Source organism: Callionymus lyra, chromosome 4, assembly GCF_982586985.1.
Source record: "Callionymus lyra chromosome 4, fCalLyr1.hap1.1, whole genome shotgun sequence".
Taxonomy (NCBI): domain Eukaryota; kingdom Metazoa; phylum Chordata; class Actinopteri; order Syngnathiformes; family Callionymidae; genus Callionymus; species Callionymus lyra.
In genome coordinates this window covers 24,498,981-24,518,782 of record NC_141821.1, presented here as the reverse complement: position 1 = coordinate 24,518,782, position 19,802 = coordinate 24,498,981, and the positions used below count along the sequence as shown (strand labels likewise).

At 47.0% G+C, this 19,802-nt stretch overlaps 4 protein-coding genes across 7 annotated transcripts; 1 reads left to right on the top strand and 3 right to left on the bottom strand.

Annotated features, from left to right (window-relative positions):
• Positions 1-45: 45 nt before the first annotated feature.
• On the top strand, positions 46-5,693 carry sugct (succinyl-CoA:glutarate-CoA transferase). Of its 3 annotated transcripts, none has more exons than XM_087788137.1 (15): positions 46-136; positions 740-788; positions 846-919; positions 1,850-1,935; positions 2,061-2,111; positions 2,264-2,384; positions 2,456-2,547; positions 2,723-2,866; positions 2,935-3,030; positions 3,097-3,168; positions 3,246-3,343; positions 3,446-3,548; positions 4,695-4,758; positions 5,325-5,520; positions 5,585-5,693. In XM_087788137.1, exons 3-15 carry the CDS (start codon positions 871-873, stop codon positions 5,652-5,654), a joined length of 1,242 nt encoding a protein of 413 aa, XP_087644263.1. In that variant the 5' UTR covers positions 46-136; positions 740-788; positions 846-870; the 3' UTR covers positions 5,655-5,693. The 3 variants fall into 3 exon arrangements, with proteins under 3 accessions (XP_087644263.1, XP_087644262.1, XP_087644261.1); XM_087788135.1 differs by lacking the exon at positions 46-136 and adding an exon at positions 137-181; XM_087788136.1 differs by lacking the exon at positions 5,585-5,693 and having other exon boundaries at positions 50-136; positions 5,272-5,508.
• Positions 5,694-7,180: 1,487 nt separating this feature from the next.
• On the bottom strand, positions 7,181-10,261 carry inhbaa (inhibin subunit beta Aa). The gene is made up of 3 exons (XM_087789296.1): positions 10,202-10,261; positions 9,445-9,866; positions 7,181-8,508 (listed from the first exon to the last, which is right to left on the bottom strand). The coding sequence occupies exons 2-3, from the start codon at positions 9,851-9,853 to the stop codon at positions 7,700-7,702; spliced, it is 1,218 nt and encodes a 405-aa protein (XP_087645422.1). The 5' UTR covers positions 9,854-9,866; positions 10,202-10,261; the 3' UTR covers positions 7,181-7,699.
• Positions 10,262-11,818: 1,557 nt separating this feature from the next.
• eci2 (enoyl-CoA delta isomerase 2) lies at positions 11,819-15,547 on the bottom strand. The gene is made up of 11 exons (XM_087788134.1): positions 15,429-15,547; positions 14,295-14,344; positions 13,746-13,849; positions 13,581-13,679; positions 13,265-13,456; positions 13,125-13,194; positions 12,947-13,049; positions 12,755-12,875; positions 12,598-12,687; positions 12,163-12,306; positions 11,819-12,103 (listed from the first exon to the last, which is right to left on the bottom strand). The coding sequence occupies exons 1-11, from the start codon at positions 15,476-15,478 to the stop codon at positions 11,948-11,950; spliced, it is 1,179 nt and encodes a 392-aa protein (XP_087644260.1). The 5' UTR covers positions 15,479-15,547; the 3' UTR covers positions 11,819-11,947.
• Positions 15,548-16,159: 612 nt separating this feature from the next.
• Positions 16,160-19,802, bottom strand: nub1 (negative regulator of ubiquitin-like proteins 1). 2 transcript variants are annotated; one of them, XM_087789292.1, is made up of 14 exons: positions 19,444-19,802; positions 19,173-19,334; positions 18,940-19,107; positions 18,752-18,881; positions 18,538-18,687; positions 18,365-18,453; positions 18,108-18,214; positions 17,858-18,044; positions 17,689-17,796; positions 17,468-17,620; positions 17,250-17,396; positions 17,110-17,166; positions 16,867-17,038; positions 16,160-16,811 (listed from the first exon to the last, which is right to left on the bottom strand). In XM_087789292.1, exons 1-14 carry the CDS (start codon positions 19,537-19,539, stop codon positions 16,648-16,650), a joined length of 1,890 nt encoding a protein of 629 aa, XP_087645418.1. In that variant the 5' UTR covers positions 19,540-19,802; the 3' UTR covers positions 16,160-16,647. The 2 variants fall into 2 exon arrangements, with proteins under 2 accessions (XP_087645418.1, XP_087645419.1); XM_087789293.1 differs by having other exon boundaries at positions 19,405-19,528.

Genomic DNA, 19,802 nt, shown 5'->3' with positions numbered 1-19,802 from the left:
AGTTCCCTTCGCTTACGCTAGTTTTTCTAAACGTGACTCAACATGGCGGCGCTGGTTCAGAGTCTAAGGTCTTGCGCCTCGTCTCGTCTTCTTCTGGTACGGAGTGGCAGGACCACTGGACGGAGGCAGGTGTCAGGTACTGGTCCTCTAGCCCACCAGCAGATAAGGTCGCTGTGTAAAGGTCAGCAGCAGCTTTTCTCACATGAAGAGAGTTGTAATGTAATAACAGATACTTCACATTATTATCTGCAAGAAAGGGCCAAGCTGACACCAAGAAATGTGAAAAAAGTTTTTAATAAGTTTTTGTTTTGAAGGCACATTATAGACCACAATATCAGAAAAAAAAAAGCTCCATGAAGAGCAGAGTATTCTTCAATAAATACATAAATAAATCTACACGTTAGAGTAAAAATATTTGATTTTTATGTAGGTTTGATTTCACTAATACATTAAAAATATATTTACTCTTATAAATGATCACTCATTCGTATTTGATCTGTTAAACTATTTTCTAAAGTTTTTTTGGAGAAATCTTTGAAGTAAACTTGTGTGTCATCTCCAAACATTGACATCGTAGAAAGAAAATTGACCACAAAAATAAAAGCTTTAAAAGGACAAATAAAATACACACACACACAAAAAAAGCATAAACAAAACAAAACCACATGACAACAAGGCACTTCACATCGTTTGACCTCAACTGAGACAACCTCTGAGTGTAATGGAGTTTCCAATTCAGGTGGATCGCTGCGGCCGCTCGAGGGCATCCGAGTGTTGGACCTGACCAGGTGAGTCAGGTGATGAGAGGCTGCTGTTGTCCATCTCCTGACCGTTGATCTGCTCAGAGTGCTGGCAGGTCCGTTTGCCACCATGATCCTGGGAGACCTGGGAGCAGAAGTGATCAAGGTGGAGCGGCCTGGTAAGTATGGGCTTATTTTTGTTTCATAAATATGTGTACATGCACGGAGGGTGATCTCCTCCTCTGTTGCACATGTGTTTTGATATCCACAAATGTAATATTTGTAACTTATTTGGAAATATTTGTCAATTAAAATAATATATTTACAAATATATTTGTATTTGTAAATATATCATTTTAATTTTCCATACAAAAAATACATTTGTAAAACTTAAAGTTACATTAACATGTGTATCAGCAATTATACAGATTCTCCACTTACAAGTCTGGCATCTTTTTGAGACAATCATAGCCAAAGATCTGCAAAAACTGAGATTTACAACTCTCTTTGCAATTCACACAATGGCCACTAGATGGTAGGGTTGTAATAAACATTGACTCTAAACATCCTGCAGTGAAGACTTTATTGTAAGAAAAAACATGGATGACAGATCAATCACCAACCTCTGTTAGTACAAACTATTTACCTAGTTCTGAAGTAGATAAACTAGACCTGTTTGGTCAATAAGCAAATCGCAATTAAAGTAAACTTTGACAGATTTTGTTTGAAGGTTTTGTTCTGGAGTAACCTTCAGAACAAAACCCTTGTAAGTGGATTTTGTGGAGACTTGTAAATAGATAATCTGTGTAATTGCTGATCCACATGTAAATGTAACTTCACACACATCATTTTAAGTTTTACAAATTTATTTTTTGTGTGGCAAATTAAAATGATGTATTTACAAATACACATTTTTTTTGTAAATATCAAAATATAGGTAACAGATATTACATTTACATTTGTGGATATCACAACAAACATGCAACCATTGAATATTTGCATGTCGCCCTCTGTGCATGTACAAATAATTATGAGACAAAAATAAGCCTGTAACGAAAAACCATTGACCGTGTGTGCATTTATGTGCACATAAACCAGTGTTTGCTCAGTTTCAGGCGATGACACCAGAGCTTGGGGACCCCCATTTGTTGGATCAGAAAGTGTTTACTTTCTTAGTGTCAACAGAAACAAAACAGTACTCTTCTATTTTTAAAGTTATTTAGCTTAAAAAAATACTTTTTTTAAGATGCTGTTTAGGATGTTTCCTTATACACAGTATATAAATGTGTTTTTTTTGTGATGTTGTGTGTCTCTCTACAGAGTATTGCTGTGGATCTAAAGAACCCCAGAGGAGTTGAGGTAGTTCTGCAGGTACAGCTTGTTGTTCTTCCTGTTCTCTTCAGTAGGTTGTTGTTTTTCAGGTCACCGCGAAGTTTCAGGATCAGAGCTGTCTTATTGAATATGTCCTGTGTGTCCGTCTCATATCCATCTCTGATATTCAAACTGACAGGTGTGCGTTTCAGTTAGCTGCCGAGTGTGACGTGTTGGTGGAGAACTTCCTCCCAGAGAAACTGTCCGACATTGGATTGGGCTACGATCAGCTGCTCAGCGTCAATCCCTCCATCATCTACTGCTCAATCTCAGGTAGTGCAGTTCCCCCTGTCAGCCACTAGACGTCACCAGACTCCACTGACTCACGTCATCTCTGACTCCAGGGTACGGTCAGACCGGCCCTCTCGCCCAGACACCAGGATATGACTCGATTGCTTCCGCAGTGTCGGGAATGATGTTCATCACTGGACCACAGGTTAAACTCACACACACATTAAACTTGATCAAACCTTTCAGTCCAAATGTTTTTACTTTAACTGTTATCATCGCACCTCCTTGTTTAAGTCAAGATGTTGATGGTCTCCTCCACTCGTGCAGTTTCCTGACGGTTCTCTGTATGAGTGACTGGTCGTCCACATGTTGTCTCACAGGACGGCGAGCCTGTGCGTCCGGGCGTGGCCATGACGGACCTGGCCACCGGGCTGTACGCCCACGGCAGCATCATGGCGGCGCTGCTGCAGCGGCAGAAGACGGGGACGGGAGTCCACATCGACTGTAACCTATTGTCCTCGCAGGTGAGATGGTGTGAAAGGACGGAGCTTGTTTAAGAGGCTCAGGAACATTCTCTCCTTTTTTCTCTCAGGTTTCCTGCATGAGTCACATCGCAGCCAACTTCCTGAATGCTGGAAAGGAGGCGCAGCGCTGGGGCTCTGCCCACGAGAGCATCGTCCCCTACCAGGTGTCACGACACTCCAGCGACGTCACGGTGGGCCGGCGACCTCATCTCTCCTGTTTGTCCCTTTAGAGTTTCCAGACCAAAGATGGCCACCTGGTGGTTGCTGCGGGAAACGACAAGCAGTTTCACCAACTCTGCAAAGTAGGTCAATCGATCAAGCACCTGCCAATCAAGCACCTTGTCGAGCATCTGTATTGATGTTGGTGTGTGTGGTTCAGGTTCTTCATCTAGAAAGACTCTCATTAGAACACAACTATAGAACCAACCAACTGAGAGTTGAAAATAGAAAACAACTGATCCATGAACTCAGTCAAAGGTAACACACACACACACACACACACACACACACACGCACACACGCACACAGTCGTTTCATTAAGATCACACACCAGTATTGTGTGTGTTTGTGGTGGATCAGGATTGTGCAAAAGACTACAGCAGAATGGATGGATTGTTTCAATGGGTCTGGAGTTCCTGTTGGACCGATCAACAATATGCAGCAAGTGTTTTCACACCCACAGGTAAGCATCTGCTCACACAGACACACACGTGTGCACACAGACACACACGTGTGCACACAGACACACACGTGTGCACACAGACACACACGTGTGCACACAGACACACAGCTCAGACTTGTTTGTGTTTGTGGTCAACTCTTCTTCCCTCTGTGTGAATAAAACACCTTAGTCATTTTCACATGGCTGAGTGTCCATGTGTGCATGTTTTTGTGAGTTAATACATGTGTCCGTGTGGGTGTGTGTCAGAACGAGCGAGTGCGTGTGTGTTCGTGTCTTATTCTGCAAGTGTGTGTGTGTGTGTCTGTGTGTGTCTAGAGTGTGTAGGTCATTGTCTCTCTGATTATCACAGGAAAAAGTTGCTACATGCGAGTGTGTTGACGTGATTGTTCTGTACATGTGTGTCGCCGGGTCGGTATCCGTCGGGTAGTACTCTGGTCAGGAAGTCCACTAATGAATCCTGTTGACTGTCGCAGATGATTGGCAGCTGCGTTCCTGACACGCCAGTTTTAATTGACGGAATGTGTTTGCATACTTTCCCAGGGGGAGGGGACGTTGATTGGTCGAGGAGGGTGAAGAGGGGGGTCATCGAGAACAACGGGGTCTATTTTTAGAACTCGAATGAGGAAAAACAAAAATATGAATTAACTATCGGCTTGTTTTTCTGATGACCTGTGACACGCTCACACACACACACACACACACACACACACACACACACACACACACACACACACACACCCACACCCCCCCCCCCCCCACACACACACACACACAACACACACACACGCACACACTCACATACACACACTCAAACACTCATTCTCTCACACTGGACACACAGGTGTCGTACTCAAATCTGTTGCAGATGTTCTATAAATCCATTTCAGGTCACGAAGACCTGAATACATCCTGAGTGTTCTCTCCTACTGACATGGGTCATAGACAAGAGTGTTTAACAACTGTGTGTGCATGTGAGAGGGTGTGTTTGACTGTGTGTGAGTGTGTGAGTGTGTGTGTGTGTGTGTGAGTGTGTGTGTGTGTGTGTGTGTGTGTGTGTGTGTGTGTGTGTGTGTGTGTGTGTGTGTGTGTGTGTGTGTGTGTTTGTACAACTGCTCACACACTGAAGATCCATTCAATCCTTCGTAGGTGAGACACAACGACCTCATCCAGCAGATGAAGCATCCAACAGCAGGAGACATCAGTGTACCAGGTCAGTAAGAACCACACATGCACACGCACATGCACACACACACACACACGTTTATTAAGGAACCGACTTGACAGCAAATTTAAAATAAACTCCAGAACAAAAACAATATTCCTCCAAATCACAACCACCTGACTTCCAGAACTAACCAGAGGGGGGCGCTCTCTCTTGACATATGTGTGGTCTCCAAGCCCTGGTCCTGGAACCAATGCTGATCCTTGAGGTATTGGTTACTGCGTGGCACAGAGAGAAAACAAAAAACATGTTCTTTTGATTATTGCTGTTTTTAAAGGGGTTCTGTTATTATAGAGGTTGTTTCGGTCAAGTTTACTCAATGAACCTGTGAATGAGTGAAACGCAAACTTAATGATATATTTTAACTGTTTTATCTGAACGTTGGTCCTGACTTATATACTGTATTGTAGTTGCTAATATACACACACTTGTATCGACACACACTGGATTCTCGTATGATGACGGCTGTACGTGTAGAACTAGCTAATGTTGCTCCCGTAGACATGGTGATGTCGCCGTGGAGCAGGAAGTGTAAAGACTACGTCTGTCGCCAGGTCCAGCTGTTCGCTACAGCAACTTCTCGGTCGGCAAACCGACGTCTCCTCCTCTGATCGGTCAGCACACGGTTCAGTTGCTGCGAGACGTTTTATCTTATGACGAAGATGTCATCGACGAGCTGCTGCAGTCTCGCGCCGTGGCCCAGAACCCCGTGAGCGGACTGACCCAAACTGATCACGATCTGAGACAGCCGTGAGTCACGAGTCTTCCTCACGCGCTGATTTCAAAATAAAAGTTCCATTTCAAATGCTTTTAGCTGTTTTCGATTATTTGATATTCGAGGAGAGACCCGCCCCCGCTGCTGTCACCAACATCTGGACATCTGATGAGCCTCAAGGTTCTCTTAAAGCAGGAAGTCTCTCAAGTGTGAGGTGTTACACACACACACGCGCACACACACACACACACGTACACACAGCATGGGAGAATCCCTTATCATGACGTCCGGCTGGGATTTCTTGGAAAATACTTCCTGATGTGTCCGGATGCAGCGAGGCGGCCGACAGCTGTGTTATACATCAACACGCACGCTCTCGACAGGATTCGAGCTCTGGCTGCCGTGAAGACGAGGGAGAGAGAGGTTGATGGTGAGAGACTCCGTCTGGTTCTGGTCCTCCGCTTAAGAACAAAGGTTGTGTGTTCATCACTGGTCATCGCCCTCTTGAGCAAAGGCACCGACCATAAGAGAGCCGAAGTACAAGACACTCCCAACTTTTACGCAGCAGGTGCTCTAGATACTGGGGCTGGGGGGTCGAAGGCTGTCATGGATAAACATGTAAGAGGAGGTTGTTTTGAGTTTCTCAAGTTTGCAAGTTCTGAAGTTACATCACACACGCGCACATCCTCTCAGTCTAGACAGACCATCTGACTGACGCACGCAGGCGAGTGTGTATGTGGGTGTCTCCCATAGTGATGGGTCATCCTGGCCGACGGAACAGAACTTCTAGACGATGTCTCAGCGACATCGAGCACCCGAGCGTAAAATCTCACTCGCGCACTCACACACTCTCATGCACAGATGGAGCTGAAGAGCCGATGATATCACGTGAAAGTTGAGTGCTGATGTTGTTATGTGATGTGTTGTGCGAGACACAATCTTTTTCATGGTGTTGTTTATGCAGAAGCTTGTGTGAAACTGCTTCTGTTTTGTAACATCACACTGCAGAGGTCATGTGTTGAGGGCTTTCACATGAAGCACCTGATAATGGACAGATATGAAAAATCCAAATAGGACTTTTATTTGAGAAGGTTAATTCAAATATGCGCGCACACACACACCAGGGTGTTCCTTGCGTAATGTCATCCTTAATGTATGTAGTTATAAATATTTTCTGTGATTGACAGGTAGGGTTCTCACCAGGTAAAGGGAGACAAAAGTTGATGTGGACTGAAGTTCAGTTTAATCGTGAAGCAGAAAACAATAAATACTTTTTTTTTCAAAGTTACAAACATATTTACACGACAAACAGCTCGAGTATTTACAACAACTTTTACACTCAGTGTCAAACTTCTCAAACACCAGACCGGGACATTTGGTTGCCATCAGACGTCGATACGCGACGTCTCGTTCGGGTTTTGATCGTCTCCTCTGGCGTCTGTTAAGTCTTTGGTGTCTAAAACTGCAACCAAAACAAGCAGACTGAGGTGAGACGACGTGAGAGAAGACGGGGTGCTCCACCGTGTCCGAGTCATTGACCCCACACTCCTCAGTGAAGGTGGAGAGATGCTCTTTGAGGAAGAGTAGTGAGTTTTGTGCTTCTATCATGAATAAATAATCTCAGAAGTGAGTTAGTAGAGATGAAGTCTTTAGTGCAGCTTCAGCTCACTGCCTTCGTCGTCTCTGTCCATCAGACCAGTCTTTAAACTGTCTTACGCCTCGAGTGCATTTCAATATATGATGACGACAAGCACAGCACACACTTCTGTCGCTAGTGCAAATCACGGGGCAGACGCGATACGTCTGAACATAAAACGGAAACACAAAGAACAAAAAAAAATATCAACGATGTGACAAAAACGCTAACAAACGTAACAAAATTTTGGTTCCAGCAGCCTTGCCTCTTCAAGTATTGAAACAAACACACATTCTTACCCATTCTTGCACACGCGCTCTCTCATACACACACACACACACACACACACGTCTACCTTCGTTACGGATAAAGGTCATGGCATCATGTTTTTAAAACTGTCGGTTGTAAAATATAAAAAAATTGTTGCATAGTTGAAGTAAAATTGTGTTTCTTGTAGTTACACCGGCATCCTGTAGAAGTCGCTGCTTAGTAACAATAACATGTCAAATGTTTTCCTAAAAAAAGTGCTGTCATTTCGGGGGCTCCGCCCTCCAGGAACCGTCTCTGGGCCGCAGGCCTTACGAGCAGCCGCAGTCCTCCACGATCATGTTCTGGATGTCCTTCTTGATGATCTTGGCCTCCTCGTTGTAGTACAGCATGGACATGGCGCGCAGGCGCGTGGGCACGCAGCAGGACCGCACGTTCTGGAAGGGGCTGTAGCCCCTCATGCGGTAGTGGTTGATGACGGTGGAGTGGAAGGAGAGCGAGGTGCCGCTGACGCCGGCCACGTGGGAAGGACACTCCCCCTCGCAGTAATTGGCGTGATATCCGGACGGCGCGATGATCCAGTCGCTCCAGCCGATGTCTTTGAAGTTGACGTAAAACTGCCGCTTGCAGCACGTGCGGACTTTACCGTCGCACTCGAGGCCGCGTCTCCGCCGCCGGCGCGCCTCGCCGCTGTCCTCCTGACGCATGACCACCATGAGAAAGGGCCGGTGGGACTGCTCCCGTGGCGCTCCTCTCGCCGTGGACGGCGCAGAGGTCAGGACCGGTGTGGCACCTGCGTCGGCACACAGTGGGCAGGACACCCTGAGACTGAAGGGAGGATTGACGGCGCCGCTCAGCGATGCCCGCACCGCGGGCGTCACCGCGAACGTGTGCCAGCCACTGCGCCTCGTGTCCACCTTCTTCTCCACCAGGAACACGTCGCCCTGGCGCCCGGCGGATGGGCGGCTCTGCTGGAAGAGGCGGATGGTGACTCGCGCTCGGCTGCGGTCCGACTTGGACAGTCGCAGGAAAAGCCAGACCTCGGCCTGCTCCACGACGGAGGACACGCCTTGGGACCTCTCGCTGGACAGAGTGAAGTCCACCACATCCGGAGTGTCACCTGAAACAAACAGCATTACAGTTTGTCAATCATGCAGGACTCGTGCCGTGTGTGTGTACGTGTGTTCGTCTGCTCTGGAAACAAATATTTGGGAAAGGAGGAACAAATTCGGGGATGGAATGAGTTCCAGATGTTGAGGCTGGTGGTTCAGTGAAACGACGCTCAGATCTTTGTTTAGTTGTAGAATCAGACGATGTGGTGAGACGTTCGCAGGACCGGAATGTTCCGTGTGTCTGGACCCAATTTGGACGTGTTTACTATCTGCTGACTCATCGCTCTGTTGCTGACACATCAAAGGACCAGAGATGAGGACCTGAGACCAGGACCAGAGCTCAGGAGTTTGGAATGAAGATCTGTGTGCTTGGAGCTGAGCGCAGGAGTCTACGACAGGTGTGGTTCATCGGGGTCACACCAGGTTTTAAAGTTGCTGGTTTCGAGTTTGGAATAGAACCAATGGAACCAGAATGGAGATTCTCGAGCAAGATGATGAAAGTGAGTTGTGGAATGTCACTAATGATGTGTTCAATTAAGTTCAATTAGCCAAATTGTCTTCTGCTCGTGGGGGGGCGCGGGGACGGACCCGAGGAATGCAGCCCAGGACAGACGGACATTGTGTCAGAGCTGCTAAACGGAGGTCGACACTTCCTCCACGCCAACTATCCAGTGATCTCCTGGCTCCTGCTCTTGCCACTGCCCAAAATAATTGCGGAGGTACCCGAACGCATCACTTCCTTCGAACAAAGCGCCGGAGCAGCTTGGTGCAATCTCCTCTCACATCGGGTCACATCACAGCCCCACTTTAGACTGTAGGGGGCGCTGACGGCAGATCGCGTGGAGGTCGTGTGACAACGCGGACAACAATAACAACCATGTGACTTTTGACATCATCATGAACGACAACAGAAGACCTTAAACATCCAAATAAACTCCACTGACCCAAGTCTGCGAAGGTGATGACCTCGCTGGTCTCCAGCGTCTCTGAGGCGACTCCGCCCCTGCGCCCCTCCCTCCTGTCCTCCGAGCCCTCGTCCATCACCACGCTGCCGTCTTCGCCCACGTGGCCCACGTGCAGCTTCCTGATGGCGTTGAGGAGCGCGGCGCGCGGGACGGGCCGGGTGACGTTGGGCCGCTCCTGCAGGTGCAGCATGTTGAGGATGTGGCACTTCACAGCCTCCACCACGTCCTGCTGCTGCACGGCCGCCTCGTTCCTGCGCTGGCGCGCCAGAGCGCAGGAGGCGCAGTGAGGGCCGGAGGTGTCGGGCTGGTGAGGGTGGACGGTCAGAGACGAGCTGCACGTCTGGACCAGCAGCAGGATGCTGCAGCTGAACAGTTGCAACATGGACATGCTGTAACGCTGTCTGTTAGGAGACACAGAGCAGATGTCCCTTTAGTGAACCAGAGACAACCAGGAACACATAGTAAGGAACACAGGAAAAGAGGAATTGAGGGGAAAAAAATACCAACTCAGAGTCAAAGATGAGAAGACCTGGGACTAGGAAGCCTCAAAGCCAGAGACCCACAGAAGATCATAAATAGAGGGCCAAAGATATGAGGACCGAAGACACAGAGGACAAGGGACATAGAAGACCAGAGGCACAAAGGACCACAGACAAAGATAAGAAGACACCATAGACACAAAGGGAAAGGAGACACAAGGGGATGAATAAGATGTTGCAGCAGTGAAAGTACAGACCTGTTTCCCCTTCAGTCACTTCTTCTCTGCTTGTGTGTTCGCGTCCCTCCTCTATTTGGTGTCTCGTCCCTTTCTCTAACTGTCTCCTCTGTCCGTCTCCTCACAGTTATACCGCTCCATCCCTCCCTCTCCGGCAGACTCCTCCTCTCTGACTTCAACTTTCTCTCGGTGAAGTCGTCTTTGTGACTGAGCAGCGAGTCACCCAGACTCGGTTAGGACAGAGGTCCGACGCGCTGGTCTCGTCTGTGGCGGCCGCACTTAACAAAAAACATAATGCGTGACAGCAGACACTTGCATACGCTCACCCACTCTCTCCTTCCCGTGTCTCTCTCTCCAGCTGTCTGTCTGTCTCTCTTCTTGTTGCACCCCCCACCTCCTGGTGTTGTCCAGACTGTGACGAGTTCTTAAGTCTGGTTCTGTTTAGACTGTCGCCTCCTCATGATATCGCTAGTGTCTCTCACACGAGGACCTAGTAGTCCAAAACTTTTAAGAGGTCATCTGACAAAAACAGACTCGGATGAGACCAGTTTTAGTCACCCTAAAAGAAGGGTCATGCCACGGGCGAGTGTCTGTTTTTGTGTGTATGTGCGGGTCAGCCACACACATGTGTGTTAGCGACTCACATAAAGGAAATGGAAAAAGCAAGTTTAATCAGACGTCTGGGGTTCTCCCTCTGATGACGTCTGTGTGTGAGTCTACAGTGTGCGTTTGTGTGTAAGTTTGCCCGTGAGTAAATGTGTGAGTCTGTCTATGGGTGTGTTTTTATGCATCACTTTGTGTGTGTGGGCGCAAGTGTGTCACTGAGTAGGTGTGTGTGTGTGTGTCTCTGATCTTCAGCGTGTGTGTGTTTGTGTGGTCTGGCTTTTAAAATCCAGGTCGGAACATTTTGCAAAATTTAAATATGTGATACCATCAAATGTGATAAAAGTTTAATCTTTCTATGACGAGACGCTTCAGGTCGCCTGAGTCCAGAGATAGACCTTCCCTCCTCCCCTCTGGTGGACCCATTAAAGCATAAAGCATTAATTTGTTACTCACCGCCAACACCCCCCCCCCCCCCCACCCTGATCGTCATCAGCTCACATGATTGACAGTTTATAAACCTTTGCTCACCAAGAACAGCAGGATATTTCTGCTCGTTTTCCAGTTTCTCTGACCCAGGTCAGCTCCGTCTCACCTGCTAGAATATTAAAAACGTCTTCATCCGACCACGCTTCCTCACCTAGGTTTCTCTCGGGTTCCGCCGTTTGCTCATTTAAAGTCTCCGGAGCTCCTCGTTCGTCAAACTGAAAGTTAAATGTCAAGCGAGGATACGATCGAAGACGAGGAGGAGGAGATCGAAGTGGGAGTCCTCGAATGATCTCGCCACTGCTACTGCATGTCAATGTGGACCAGGAGACGAGCAGAGGACAAAGTGAGACGGAGTTGACGTGAGGAGACGCAGACACACGGAGAGGTCAAAGAGGAGTCGCGGGGGGAATTGGGGGAGATTGAAGAGGAGATTGAAGAGGAGATTGAGAGACTAAATGGACTTTAATGGGAGAAGGTTGCAGACATTTAAAGGAGGAGAAACAGACAAAGAGAAGTGATGATGGACACAATAAAAGGAATCAACGCTTAACTACTTCCTGTTTTTAATCAACAATTAACTGCAACAAAAAAAAAATGGAGAAATTAAATGTGTTAATCCTTCAAAATGTTGATATCCAACATCCTACTGGTCCTACTGGTCAGACTGGTCTTGGACTACAGTTTTGCTTTCTTTTGAAAGAAGCTCATGACTGCATTGATGCATTCCTCCGACATCCATCGCTCCTTCAGGAGATCCACTTCCTTGTCATTGACTTCGTGAAGGCGCTGGCGATCCACTGAGCGAATCAGTTGCTTGGACAGAGACAACGACTGCAACAAAGACAGAGTGGTGAGAATTTGGAAGCATGCAAGTCGGTGTTTGGACTTACATTGGGCGGCAGTTTGGCGTAGTCTCTGAGGCGACTCCAGACCTCGGACTGAAAACTGGCGTCAGGAAACACTTCGGTGACAAGTCCAAGTTGACATGCCTGTGCTGCGGTTAGCTTCTTGTTGAAGAGCAGCATTTCGTTGGCCTACGAACATGGCCGGATTTGGATTATTGAAAAAAAACAAAAAACTTCCTAAACAGAAATGGCTCAGGCAGTAGAGTGGTTGGTTATGTGTAAGAAGTTAAGGGTTAAATCCCAGCTCTACTTATTGCTGATAGTGAGCTGAGGCTCTGTATTGCAGCCTTCTTTCTTTAATGTGTAATTGTGTGTGTGAATGTGCAGATCTGATCACTACGTTCAAGTTCACTTTTGTGAGCTCTGGTTCTGCACAGTCAGTGGGATGAATCTCTCAAAGAACCAGACTGAAGGTGTTACCTTGCTGCTGCCCATAAGCTTAGGAAAGGTATACGACGAACATCCCTCTGCACTCTGACCTAGCTGACTGAACGGAGTCTGGAAGGTTGCCTGTAACAAATACACATTTAGTTGTGTCCGTCCACCTGTGTGTGTGTGTTTGTATGTATGTATGTACCCGCTCTGTAGCGTAAACCAGGTCAAACATGCCAAGAACAGTAACAGCTACACCAACAGCAGGTCCATTGACAACAGCAACCAGTGGTTTGGGGAAGTCAATGTATGCTTTCACATACTTCCTGTTGGAAGAACCATAGGTTATCACGGCAACCAGCCATTGTAGGTGAAAAATGTTTATCACACAGCAAACCTAAGCAGACTCCGCCCCTCTTCAGCCATCTGCTGCATCCCTCCTTCAGGAATCTTGGTAAAATTGCTGAGGTCATTCCCACTGCAATAATAATCACCACTTCCTGGAGAAGCACAAGCAGTGAGTTGACTTGGTCCTGATGGAGGCAACTGAAGACCAGATTCATCTTGTCAAGTACCAGTGATCACAGTGAGGACCGAATCGTCAGAGGATGCTTGTTCCAGGGCACTTATGATCTCCAGGTACATCTGAAAAACACCCGGGTCAGACGAGTAAGTACACACACACAAACACACACACACACAGACAAACACTCACCTCATTTGTCAGTGCATTCTTCCTCATAGGACGGTTCATGGTGATAGTGTTAATGTTGTTCTCCAAGGTGACAATCAAGTTATTGTAGGTCCGAGTGCTGCCAGTGGGTGGCGCCACCACTTGGGTGGAGCTTCCTGATTCTTCTTCCACCAGAGAACCAACAACGTCACAGTACTGCTGCCTAGCTTCCTCCTGAAGAAGGTGGTTTGTCAGTCTCCAGCACTAGCGTAAAATCAACTGATCAAATCAGCTAAGATACTGAAGTCTAGTCAGTAAAGCTCCTGAGATGTTTCAGTGCTTCAGACTCCACACTCACCTGAGAGATGCCGCCCAGAGATGACCAGGCTGTCCACTTGGCCTTGCCCACAAAGTCCATCATGCCTGGTTTGGGAGTGTTGCAGGGACCTTGAGTGGCCTGCAGAGGGAGACAGCCTGTCAGATTAAAACCAACTGACATTTTGCAGCCGGGCAGCGCCCCCACCTGTTTGAAGAGAGCGTAGATCTTCAGCTTGACCTCGTTGTCTTGGTCCTTCTTAAGTGTGGACAGTTGGATCTTTGCTTGCTCAAACTGCTCCACCGAGGCACCTAAACACAGCTGCCATCAGTGCCTCTAATCCAGTAACCTTCCCAAAACAGTTGCCCCAGTTAACCATGTGAGAAGAATTGGCCGAGAGACCTGGTGGAGGCTTCTGCTGAGAGTCAGAAACTCATGGTGGCTCATGTGTCACATACTTGAAGGTGGAGCCTCAGAGAAAGGACCTGACGGTATGATCTTGATTGACTGCACTCTTTGTTTGATTGAATTGCGTTTTTCAACAGCCACCTTGAGCACTTGTCAGTCACTCTGGAGATCTTACGGTCCAGTCATTGTCACTAGGTTGTCACGTGATGCGACACCATAGCATGTACACGTCGTGTGACGCAGCACATACACCTGAGGGACCCTTTTCCACACAGCAGCTTTCTTTCGTCCCAGCAGAATTATCCCAGCAGGCCAGGTCAGCCACAGGAGACACTGGCGTTCACTCACCCATCCTGGCAGATGTGGAGACGTGGAACCTGGAAGCCGGAGTCCGACAGCTGTGTGATCATAAGACAAGGAGTTAGAACCAAACCAACACTAGTCTGAAGTTCCTCCTTAGAGGGCAACTATTATTTTGATTTAAGTGTCTCTTAAATTGATCGTGGACCTCTATTGTACTGATCCCGATGTGTCTGTTTGTACAAAACTCAAGGCCATCCCTAGTTAGTTAATAAACCAATTACCCTCTTTCTTTGTCATAGGTTCCGTCTATTGGATCTGCCAGCTGTCTAGCTGATGTGTCATCTGTTGTGACGAAATGAGAGTTTTGGTGCATGTGCCAGTTATGAAGTAATGTTATGAATTAAAAGCAATTTGTTTTGATTTCTTAAAATTAACTTCTTTTTTTTGAGGCATTAATTTATATTTCTTGCTTTAGCCAAAATAACAGACCGAGGAATAAGTAAACAATTGAAAAAAAGGCATCCTTCCATTTTTCTTTGTTTAGACATTATATTCTTAGACGATTTACACAAGAGTTTATTATGAAGAATCTTCTACCTCAGTTTTATCAAGATTCATTTGTCTACAATATATACACATTGGATTTTGTAAAAAAAAAAAATCAATTATTACACATACATAATGTTGACAAGAAGATCGCATTATTTGATGTTTTTTTTATGTGAAATGCTTTAGATAATTTGTATTATATATTGTTTAGAGACTGTAATGAAAAAGAAAACATCTGTTAAACTAGTAGGATGACGGGTATTTTCTTGTGACAGCTGCCCACATAAGAAATTCTGGTCACACCTCTGGGTGTAAAGGGGTTGTGGACGCCGATATGAAAAACACTGTCACGTGACTTCACACTGACCAAAGGTCATGGACCCTCAAAGTTAAATGAAATGGCTCTGGACCGAGTTCGACCGCCTCAGCGACTTTTAGATAAAGTTCCAACTTCCGGTCATGCTTCTTCATCTGTGTTGTTCTAGTTGCTATGTCTTCAGAAACAAGTGTAAACTTTACATGTACGGCCGTCATTGACCTCAAGCCTGTTACGTCACCGTGAGGCGTCTTGTGGGTTTGGCACTGACGGGTCCGAACCCATCAATGACACCTGTTCCCGCAGGAACTCACCGGGTCACCTGGACGAGTTTTCCCACCGCGCTCAGCAACGTCCTGGACATCACGTAGCTGCAGTCAGTGGACGCCGGACGAAACTTCCGTTTTCTTCTTCTTCTTCTTCTGGTAAAGTGAGTTTTGCTCGTCAGCGCCACCGACTGTTTCCACAGGGATCTGATCTGTAGACTTCTCCAAGTGGCCTAAACCCAGTGGTACCAGTCCGTGAGACGTTTGTTATCGGGCCGCACAGAAAGAAGAAAAAAAATGATGTTCTGTTGAGTATTAATGCCTGACAGGTGTTTTTATATTGAACGCAACTTCTTACAAACAGTTTGAAACTCCTCATTCCATATAAATAAGGCTGACTTGTGTACATTTTTTATAGGTCATGCTATTGTATTCCCCCCTCCCAAAAAAAGGTTGGGGACCCCTGGCGTAAGCGACTTCCACACCAGTTTCTCATCAAAATGAGCCCACTTTGATTAGCATAATAATAAAAATGATAAAAATAAATACATTTCAAATCCAGCAAATCATGAGCAAAATATATAAAATTTAAAAGTTTAAAAGTCAGGTTTAAAGCATTAAACTGCAACTCCCTGCATCTTCTCAATGTTCAGCTGGGACCTTTGCTTGGTCTTCAGTGAAGCAACATTGAGAAGATAACTGCTCGCTGGTTTACTGAAGTAACCTTCACAAAGCTGGCATTATTCGACACGTTTTCGTAAAAAAAATATTCGTCACCATTGAAAATAAACATTTTAATTCATATTGCGCATTGTTACATGAACAATAGTCGGAGCCATTTGAAGCATCCCAGCATGATTTTAACGGGAAATAAAAAATAAAATAAATCACATTTAGATCATTAAATGTTTATGAAATAATAATAACATAGGCATAGGCTAAACAAAAAAAAATGCTAACAACCATAAGGTATATTTCCTGACGGAGAGGTTTCCTCAATAATGTGATAGAAACATGTCATCCACCTGCATAGTCCTCCTTGGCTGAGGCTCTTAATTCACGGGCAAGCTGTAGATTAATGTGAAAGCAGAATCTGTTGCACCATGTCTTCACCACTACATCTGTGGATCAATGCTCAGACAGGTGAGTCCAGGGCTGCTTTCGGCAGAGCAATCTTGAACTTAAAAAAAAAAAAAAAAAGAAGCCATTTGTTGAGAAAAAGTTGTTTACAATGTTTCCGACGCAACATTACATGCTTTTCTTGTTTCTACTTCCTGGTTGATCTGGAGCTTGATGGCATCGTGTCTCTAGCACCCAGATGGTTCTTAAGTGATGTCATGAGTTCACGCTCCTCATCTAATGTCTCATCCAGGTAGTCGTCCTCATGGTGGCAGATATCCTCCAGGACCTCGTTGAGCAGGGCTGTCTCTTCTGCAAGCAACCAGCCAGAGTCAGATGCAGCCACACGGTCAGTCACAGATCTCACCTGTGGTGCTGGAGGAAGAACTGCTCTCCTCAACAGAGGGGGAGGAGGTGGAGGACCCAGAGGAGACCTCTCCTTGGTTGTCCAGCAGCAGCTGAGTTGCTGTCTGGACGTCTCCTGCCGCCATACGGAGTGCTGCCTCTGACTCGCTTCTGTCGAAGCCCAAATAGAGAAGCTGCGGAGACGAGACACCAAATGAACCACAAAACACAACCACAGGTCAGACTCGGCAGGCGAGACACTGACCTGCTCCAACAAGTCCGGACTGACTGAGGCGTCGCTAGAACAACTTGAAGACAAGATCTGAAGAGCAAGAAAATGAGAGAATAGTGTGTGAGTAAACATGTACACGGTCAAAATGTGTGTGCGTAAATATTCAAACAAACCAGGTATGCCTGGTCGGCGTCTCCATCACTTTGGTCCATCGCTCTGATGACGTCTCGTCTGGAAAATCCAAGTTCCATCAATGAGGCTATTTTTCTGGACCTGCTGGTTCTTTTGTGACGCTCCTTCTTCTTCAGCTCCTCCTTCTCCTGTCACATATATTAGCTTGTATCTTTGTCACAATGTGGCTCATGTATGTCACAGTGTGAGCGTGTGAGACCTCTCTCCGGCTGGTGATGTGGGCGGCGGCCTGCTCCACGTCCCCCTGACTCGCCCTCAGTCCCAGACGAGACTCTCGCTCAGTGAAGCCCAGTGACATCAGTTGACACAACTTCTCGGAGTCGATACACACACGTTGATACAGAGACTCCACCTGACTCACACACAGAAACCCACACATGAAGCCTCCTGAGAGTGTGTGTGTGTGTGAGTGTGTGTTACCTTGAGCAGGTGGCAGCTTGCCGCACCATCATCTCCCTGGATGTAGCAGAGGAGACACTGCAGCAGGCTTAGACGCAGGAACAGAACCTCCTCACGACCCGTGTTTCCCTGAAGCACAGGCCGTTATCAACACCGTGCACGAGCATGTTGGCGTGTTTTTGAAGAGCACCTTGATCCTCATCAGTCTCTGCTGTTCTTCACCGTAACACTGTTTGAAATTCTCCTCCGCTCTCTGCAGACGACTGCGAGCGTCGTCCAGGCAGCAGAGCGCCTCCAGAGCGCGGTAGCACCAGACGATATCCAGCTGCAGCAGCGCAGAGTTGTCCACCGAGCGCAGGAGTTCCGAGCCACACTCGCTGCACAACGCATAAAAATGTTGAGTGTGTCATTTTGTGTGTTGTGAGCGCAAGTGTTCTCACCTGAAGTGCAGGTCAGCCTGCAGCAGGTGAGCTACTGCTTGTTCGTACAGCTTCCTCTTCATGAGGGCTCGACCTTTCTCGTGCAGACTCATGGCCAGAGTCAGAGCCTGTCCACGCAACAAACACACGGTGGCGTCAGAAACACTTGTTCATGTCAACTGTTGGACCTCCTGATGGCAGCTTGTCATGTGACAGAGACTATGCTACAGGTGTACTCACTCATGTAAATATATTTATATTATAATATTATTAAATACCTTTCTCTCCTTCTCGGGGATCTTCAACACGTTTCCCTTCTGATCAGCGATCTCCAGATATGGCGTTGACTCCTGATCCTCACTTCTTTCTGAAATGATCGGTGGCACAAGTTTAAGTTGTTTAACTGTTCAGGACCCGTCACCTGGGGGGCCAGAGAAAGAGTGGGTTTCACCTCGGTCCGACAGGATCTTAAAGCCTTTCAGAGATCGCTGCACGCTCTGGTCCTCTCGTCCCTGGTCTTGGACCCGCTCCTGATCCTCGCTTAGTTTCAGCACCATGATCCGACTATGGTTCTTGACACCCTGCTGGTCCAGAGGCTGGTCTGAGAGATGATGTGGATCAGTTGCATTTAATCATACACATACAAACATACAACAGGTATGCACCTGCACACAGAGTTTTCCCGCCCAGAATCAATTTGACGGTCTTCATTCCAAACTTTTCTCCTATCTGGTCCACCAACACCTGGACCAGAACATCCAGCCTTGTCTCGAGAAAGGTCCTCTGCTTTTGATCCTATAGTGCAGATCATTTTAAAACGTTGCTACCATGAACCCGCAGAGCAGCTGCAGACCTTCCGGGCATCTCTTGGCAGCAGCAGCTCCAGCGTGGCCACGCTTGTTTCCCGAAACATCTTGTTGCCCTGTCCCCTTTGGACTGACTGGATCCGGATGGACTCCAAACCCTCCGCCACCTCCACTGTGGACATGTCCAACAGTGGGGCAAATATTTCAGCAAGCTCCTGGAAGGAGAACAAAACCAGATCCTTCAGTCCATATGAAGCGCTAGTGATGGTGAGGTACCCACCTGCATATGTTCTGGACCCGGACCCTGGTCTTGGGTGTAGGGGGGGTTCCATAGCTGGATTTTCTGCAGCTTAAGCAGGTTCTTTAATTTTGCCTCTGTGTTCCTCTGCATCCTGGACAACTCAGGATCGCTCACGTCACTGGTCACAGCTGGTTCCCGGTCCTGTCAAACAGGAGTATAATGCTATAATGAGGTCTAACTGTAAGCCCACGTAAACAATGGTTTACTTTACAAAAAGTTTTTTGTTTCTGTCCGGTCATCGATAGGTTACCCGCTTCGTCGACGAGGCGTCAGTTTGGGTCGTGCGGCTCTGTCGGCTATTCACAGAATCTGAAAATGAAAATAACTGTCTCTGCTCCGTCGTCATGTACTGACTGTACTTCCGGGTGTGACGTCTTGCTTTTCTAAACTCGCTCCAGTCATCGGCGAAACAGATGCTGTTGTTTACAATTTGGAGACTATGTTGACGTCGATGACAGCGCTTCGCGCTTGTATTTTTGACAACAGAATATCGATCCGGAAGATAAATATCTTACGCTCTTTACCTTGTGTCATACATTTGACTGATCTCTCGAACGTTCTGCGAGTCTCCGAAGCGAGCTCAGCTGAGCGGACTATGCTAGCTGTTAG